At 37.0% G+C, this 8,075-nt stretch overlaps 1 protein-coding gene across 1 annotated transcript; it reads right to left on the reverse strand.

The window, feature by feature from the left end:
- Positions 1-6,035: 6,035 nt before the first annotated feature.
- Positions 6,036-7,604, reverse strand: Gja10 (gap junction protein alpha 10). The gene has a single exon (XM_026411346.2). The coding sequence runs from the start codon at positions 7,602-7,604 to the stop codon at positions 6,036-6,038; it is 1,569 nt and encodes a 522-aa protein (XP_026267131.2).
- Between the last annotated feature and the right edge of the window lie 471 nt (positions 7,605-8,075).

The raw sequence follows: 8,075 nt of genomic DNA on the forward strand, positions 1-8,075 counted from the left end.
ACTGGGTTCAATCCTCAGAACCATATAAAAATAAATAAATAAATAAATAAATGTATTATTGTGTCCATCTACAACTAAAAATATTTTTTTAAAATACAAAAGAAAGTTATTCAGTGAGAAGGAAAATGATATAGGTCCAAAATCCAGATCTATGTAAAAAGAAAGCACTGAATAAGGAATAATTGAAGGTAAAATGAAAATATTTTTTAGTTTTTTCAGTTCTGGGTATTGGACCCAGGACCTTGTGCATATTAGACACGCACTTTACCACTAAACCACATCCCAATTCAGTCTTTCTTATTCTTAATTTATGTAAACAGATAACAATTTGTTCAGAATAATAATAGCAATATATTCAATTATTTGTACTGATGTGTGTGTGCTCCTATATGTATGAAATGAATAACAACAATGATCCAAGGGAGTGGAAGGATGCATTAAGAAAATGTTATTATTAAAAGTTACTTGCATTACAATGAAGTGGCATGGTGTTATCTGAAAGCAAAAATTTTAAACTGTAAATATATATTGCAAACTCTAGGACAATCATTTTTAAAATTTTTTTTAGAAAGTATAATAGAACCAGGTGTTGTGTGCATGCCTGTAATCCCAACAGCTTGGGAGGCTGAGGCAGGAGGATTGCAAGTTCAAAGCCAGTCTCAGCAACTGCAAAACACTAAGCAACCCAGTGAGAGCCTGTCTCTAAATAAAAACACAATATAGGGCTGGGATGTGACTCAGTGGTCAAGTGCCCCTGATTTCAATCCCTGGTGCCCCCCCAAAAAAGTACAATTGATATGCAAAGAAAGTAGAACCATAAAAAGCAAAAAAAAAGTGTGGAAGACAAAAATAAAAATAAAGAACAAGGGCAGTAAATAGAAAACCAACAGAAATTTGGTTGATATTAATGCAACTATATCAACCATCACTTTAAATATCAATATCTAACTATTGCACCAATGAAAACACAAAGATTTTCAGAGTGGATCACAAAACAAGATCCAAAAAAAAATAATAAGTTGGCAACAAGAAACTCACTTTAAGTATAAATATAGGTATGAACCAAACACAAAGGGATGGAGAAGACGTACCATCTAACACTAATCAAAAGAAATCAGGAGTAGGTCTGAATACTTCAGAGCAACCAGAGTTATCAGAGATGAATAGAGGCACAACATAATAATAATGGTGCCAACTCCAAGAAGATACAATTCTTAATGTGTATGTTCCTAACAACAGAGCATCATAATAAATGAGGCAGACTGTGGATGTAACTCAGTAGTAGAGCACTTGCCTAACATGTTCAAGTCCCAGGTTCAATTCCCAAACCCCACCAAACGCCAAAAGAGCCAAACACTGCAAGAACAAATAGATGAATCCACGGTGACAGCTGGAGATATTAACATTGCTGTGTCAGAAATGGACACATACAGCAAGCAGAGAAGCAGAAAGTATATAGCTGAACTCAAAAGCACCATCAATCAACTAGACATAATTGGTATCTAAAGACTATTTCATCCAACAATAACAAAATACATATTCTTCTCAAGTTTACATGAAACACTTATCAAGACAGACTACATTCTAGGAATTAAACACACACCTTAACATATTCAAAAGAATAAAAATCATACAGTGACTAGTCTCAGACCACAACAGAATTAAACTATACATCAATAAAGGAAACATCAGTACATGTCCTATCAACATTAAAAAGATTATAATGGAATATTATTAATAACTCTATGCCCACAAATTTGATAACCTAGAAGAAATGGACCAATTCTTTAAAAGACACAATCTGCCAAAACTCATACAAGAAGAAACAGGAAATGTGAGTATGCCTGAATCTATTTTGAAAATTGAATCAAGCCAGGTGGAGTGGCTCACACCTCTAATCCCAGTGGCTCAGGAGGCTGAGGCAGAAGGATCGTGAGTTCAAAGCCAGCCTTAGCAACAGCAAGGTGCTAAGCAATTCAGTGAAGGCCTGTCTCTAAATAAAATACAAAAAAGGGCTGGGGATGTGGCTTAGTGGTTGAGTGCCCCAGTACCCTCCAAAATTGAATCAATAATAACCTTTCAAAACAGAAGATACCAGGATCAGATGGATTCATTGGTGAATTCTACCAAAGTCTTTAATTCTACCAAACTTTTAATAATTTAAAGAAGAAATTTTATCAGTTCTCTACAATATCTATCTCATTATACAAGGTCTGCATTACCCTAATACCAAACAAAAACATATGAGAAAACCACAGACCCCAATATATCTTATGAACACAGAAGCAAAAATCCTCAGTATGGCTGGGACATAGCTAAGTGGTAGAGAATATGTTTGCATGCATGAAGCTCTGGGTTCAATCTCTAGCACCAAAAAACAAACAAAATAAAAAAATCTTCAACAAAATATTAGCAAATCAAATCCAAGAATGTGTGAAAAATATATACACCATGATAAAGTGTGCTTATATTCCAGGTGTGCGAGGCTGGTTCAACATCCCAAAATTAATGTAATCCATCACATCAATAGTCTATAAAAGAAAAATCACATGGTCATAACTGTAGCTACAGAAAAATTATTTGACAAAATCAAACTACTGTTACTTATTTTAAAAAAAATTTAAAAACTAGAAATAGAGGTAAAATTCAATTTGATAAAGAACATCTTGAATACAGCTAGTATCATATTTAGTGGTGAGAAACTTGAAGTTTTCTCACTAAGATCAGGAGCATTGATGTTTCTCGATCTTACTTGAAGTCCTAGAAGATGCAATAATACAAAAAAAGGATTAAAAGGCATATACGTTGGAAAGGAAGAAATAAAGCTATTTTTATATGGAGACAATATAGTCATTCATTTAGAAAATACAAAATAACTGACTAAAGTACTCTTGGAGTGGTCATTGCAAAGAAATCAAAGTAGTGTGGTACTAGTGAACAAACAGACAAATATGTTTATGGAACAGAATAGAAAGCTCAGAAACAAACCTATGTAAATACAGCCAACTGATCTTTAGCGAAGGAGCAAAGATAATACAAAGAGGAAGTATTTTCAACAATGATACTGAAATAGCTGGATATCCAAATGAATCTAGATAAATACCTTACACCCTTCACAAATTGTCATATAATGAGAAATGCAAATTTTTAAAACTGTGAGAAAATAACAGAAAAAACCTAGATTGCCTTAGGTTTAATGACTTTGTAGATATACCACTGGAAGTAAAATCCATGAAAGAAATCATTGATAAGCTGAACTTCATTAAAATTAAAGATTCTGCTGTGCAAGAGAGAATGAGATGACAAGTCACAGCCTGGTGGGAATGCTTGCAAAACTCTCATCTATGGGGGTAGGAAAGATGGTAGATGAGATAAACATCATTACTCTAGGTACATGCATGACTGTACATGTTGTACGACTCTACATTAAGTACAACCAGAGAAATGAAAAGTTGTTCCATTTGTGTACAATGAATGGAAATGCATTCCACTGTCATGTATAACTAATTTGAACAAATAAAATTTTTTAAAAAACTCACATCTGATAACAAAGAACTATTTTTCCAAAATATACAAAGAACTATTAAAATTCAACAATAAGAAAACAAACAATCCAATTAAAACCTGGACAAAAGACCTAGACAGATGCCTCACTGAAGAAGATATATAGATGATAAGTAATCATATGAGAAGATGTTCAACATCATATGGTTTTAGGGAATTTGAAATTAAAAAAAACAAAGAGATACCATTACCCAATGGCCAGAACTCAAAACACTGACAACACCAAATGCTGACAAAGATGGGGAACAATGGGAGCTCTCATTCATGTGTTGTAGGAATGAAAAATGATATCTACTTTGGAAGACAGTTTGACAGGTTTTTTTATTATTTTTATTGATTTTTTTAAATGCGGAATGCATTACAATTCATATTACACATATACAGCACAATTTTTCATACCTCTGGTTGTATATAAAGTATGTTCACACCAATTCGTGTCTTCATATGTGTACTTTGGATAATGATGAGTTTGACAGTTTAATACAGAACTAAACATTCTCTTACCATATGATTCAGCAATCATGTTCCTCGATATTTAACCAAATGAACTGAAAATTATAGTCATACAAAAAGCTAGACATGGATGTTCGTGGCCACTTTATTCAAAATTGCCAAAACTTGAAAGCTACCAAGATGTACTTCAGTAGGTGAATGGATAAACTATATCACATCCAGAAAATAAAATATTACTCAATGATCAAAATAAGTGAGTTATCAAACCATTAAAGGGCATGGAAAATTAAATGCATAATACTAAGTGGAGAAAATCAATCTGAAAAGACTATATATATACTGTATGGTTGCAACTATTTGACATTCTGGAAAAGTTAAGACTATGGTAATACATCTGTAGTTTCCAGAGGTTACAGGAAAGGAAGAAATGAATAAATGGATCATGGGGAATTTTTAAGGCAGTGAAATTATTCTGTACTATATTATAATGGCAGGTACTTGCCATTATACATTTGTCAAAATATAAAGAATGTACAATACCAAGAGTGAACCCAAATGTAAAATATGAACATTGAGTGCTAATCATGTCAATGTAGGTCCATCAATTGTAACAATTGTACCACTCTGGTGCAGGATGTCAATAGCAGAGGAGAGTTGGGGGCTGGGTATATGGGAACTCTCTGAATTTTTTATTTAATTTTGCTGTGAGCCTAAAACTGCTCTAAAAAAAATAAAGCAGAGTATTTAAAACAAAAAACACTGCAATATTCAGAGTCAAACATGCCTGCTATGTTTGGATGTTGTTTTTCCTCCCAAAGGTTCATATGTTGGAAGTTTAATCCCCAGAGTGGCAGTGATGGGAGGTAGTGTGGAACCTTATGAAATGAGGCCTAGTGGGAGGTACTTAGGTGCCCTTAGAAGATCATTGGATCCCATCTCCGCCACCCATGGCTTCCTGTTGCAAGCTGTGAACCTTCCTTACACATGTACCTCCATTGTGATGTGATGCAGCCAGGAGAGCCCCCATCAGAATCAAGCTGATGCCAGTGCCCTACCCTTGAATCTCCAGAGTCATAAGCTAAATACATGTCTTGACAAAGTTAGCCAGCCCCAGATATTTCATTCTAGTAATTCAAGCTGACTAATACAATGTCTGATTAGACATTTATGTCCTTTGGTGGGAATTGTGGTGCTGGCGAACAAACTCAGGGCCTATTGTGACAGCAAGTACTTTCTAAACTGCAAACCTGATTCAGTCCTTCCTCTGCTTCACATTCCATGTTGATTCTACATTGCCAACCTATGAGACCTCCATGTTCATTCTCCAAACTTCCCTCTCTCCACAGCCCTCTTACCACCCCCTGATCCAGCCACCCACAGATCCCCAGACAGTTCTGTGTCATGCAGCCTTTGTACTGCCTTTTCTACCAGGATAGCCCTCTTCCACGTATTCCAGTCCTCCCAGTTCTGTAGAAACTCACTACATCGTTCAAAATCCAGTTTAAAGTAATTTCAATTGTAGAAGCTTTCCCTGACCCATCCATACAGAATTGATCACTCCCCCACCAACCCACTTATTCCCACCAACATTGTATGGCACCTTACACTTGATTATGCTAACATGTTAATCTGTCTAACTTTCCCAACTATGCTCTAAACACTATCCCCCAGATTTTTGTACTGAGGACTAAATCCAGAGGCACTTTGCCACTAAGTTACACCCCCAGCCATTTATATTTTGTATTTTGAGACAGAATCTTGCTAAGGTGCTTAGACTGCCCCAATTTACAATCTTCCTCACTTATCCTCTCTAGTTATTGGGATTGCAAGTGTGTGCCACTATTCCCAGCTATACTCTGAGCCTGAGCCCTTTGTTGGAAATAAATGGTATTTTATTCATTTATATAACAGTATTTATAAGAGTGATTAGTACAAAGTATGTTTTCTAAACTTTTATTTTATTAATTTAATGAATTGAATTAAATTGAAGGTATTGAATGGATTTACTTTTTCATGAATTAATCTCCCTCCCTGCACCTCTCTCTTAACACATATATACATACACACCAGGAAAGAGGAAAAGGAAAGAGGTAGTCAGAGTGGACTAGCTCTTGTTCTGTGATCAATATGGCTGTCTGTCTACTTACCATTGATGGTCTGTGGCCAGTAGCTGAGGGCAGAGGTGAGGGGCTGTTTTCCCGGTGTGAAAAATTCAAGCAGGTGCTATTCAGAGAACTGGAGCTTCCTGAGTCACTGCACAACTGTCCTTTTTCAGACAGCAATCTGGACAGAAAGCTAATCTTGCGATTGCCTGAGCAAGATCTGTCTATCCAGACACCACTCTCTCTCACACTGCCATCACTCCCTTTGAAGTGACTGCGCATATCTGTGAGAGGTTCACCTGAGGATTCCAGGTCCTGGGATTGCTCCCATGTTCGTAATGCATAGGATGGACAGTGTTGAGAGGCCACCGTTGCACCTAGCCAGGATTGGGACACTGTATTCCTTAAGCCAAAGGAGGAATGGCATGGTTGCTGTCCTGGGTGCTGAATTCTGGCTTTGCCGTCCTGAGGACATGGGCTATGGATGTGGAGCTGTCCGTTGTGCTGATCTTTCTCAGTGCAGTCTCTTTTGCTACAGGAAGAATCTACATCAAGTTGTGGGGGCTGTGGGATTTGCCAGATGGATTTAGACTTTGGAACATTGACTTGGATGACTTTCTGTTGATTATTGGTTTGAAGTGGAGAGATTCTTTCAGGTAAGGAGGAGCAAATTGTACATGGTTGGATCCCTGAATATTTCTTCAAATGGAATGGAGGGCCTCTCTCATTCTCAATGCTCCCACTGCTGGATTTCTCATAAAGTGCCCTCATGATTTTCCTGATGCCCAGATGAAATATTTCCAGGACATTGAGTAATAAGGAGATGGCTGCAATGCTGTGCATAAAGAGCATGAAAATGGTCTTTTCTGTGGGCCTGGATACAAAGCAATCCACTGCATTGGGGCAAGGAGGTTTAGTACATTTGTATAGGGGGCGCATTTGAAACCCATAAAGAATATATTGGCCTATCATGAACCCTACTTCCAGTACAGATCTGGTCAAAATATGTAAGACATATGTACGCAGCAGACATCCTTTCAGAGGGACTTTATAGATCCTCTTTTGCTCCTCTAACCTCTTCAGTTCTCTATCTATCCTTTGTTGCTCCTCCAAGTCAAGCTCTGGATTCTCCATTTGGACTCTAAGGTGTGACTTTCTCCTATGTCTCTCTTTCTCAAAGTCCCTGAGCCTATAAAGTGCATGGCCCATATACACCAGAGAAGGAGATGAAACAAAGATGATCTGTAAAACCCAGAATCTGATCAAAGAGATAGGGAAAGCATCATCATAACAGATATTGTTGCAACCTGGCTGCTGGGTATTGCAGGCAAATGCTGACTGTTCGTCATCCCAGACATCCTCAGCAGCCACACCAAGTACCAGCATTCGGAAAATGAAGAGAATGGTCAGCCAGATTTTCCCCACTATTGTTGAGTGGGAGTGAACTTCCTCTAAGATGCCACCCAATAAGTTCCAGTCCCCCATGGCTAGAGACTAATGTCTGAAATATACAGAAAACACTGAGGTTAATAGCACCCACATATGTAATCTATAAAGGCATATGCTTATAAATACAGCAGCTTCCTTTTCATGTCAGCAACACTGCAAATGATTTTCCAGGTCCATGCTTGATGAAACAGAATTTTTCCAAGGAATATTGTTTTTTTGGAAAAAAATTTTTCAAGACTCTCCACAATCTTACTCAATTTAGTTCCCATCCTCTTCTACTCTCCCACACAGCATGCCTGCCATTCCACTATACTCTCTATTCTCCATATTTGCACAATGCATTCCCATTCCATAATTTTTTCATTTTTCTATTCCTCTGAAATGCCCCATTTATTATACATCTGATATGATCTTAAATAAGTCTCAACTCCTCAAGAATTTTCCCAAGTTGGAGTTATTTTTCCCTTTCATAAGTTTCTACAACCTCTCATGTGGCATTGTACTTAG

The sequence above is a fragment of the Urocitellus parryii genome, chromosome 8, assembly GCF_045843805.1.
Source record: "Urocitellus parryii isolate mUroPar1 chromosome 8, mUroPar1.hap1, whole genome shotgun sequence".
In the NCBI taxonomy this organism is placed as follows: Eukaryota; Metazoa; Chordata; class Mammalia; order Rodentia; family Sciuridae; genus Urocitellus; species Urocitellus parryii.

Excerpts from the sequence above, each read along its gene's own strand:
- Gja10 (XM_026411346.2), bottom strand. The coding sequence starts at position 7,604 with ATGGGGGACTGGAACTTATTGGGTGGCATCTTAGAGGAAGTTCACTCC.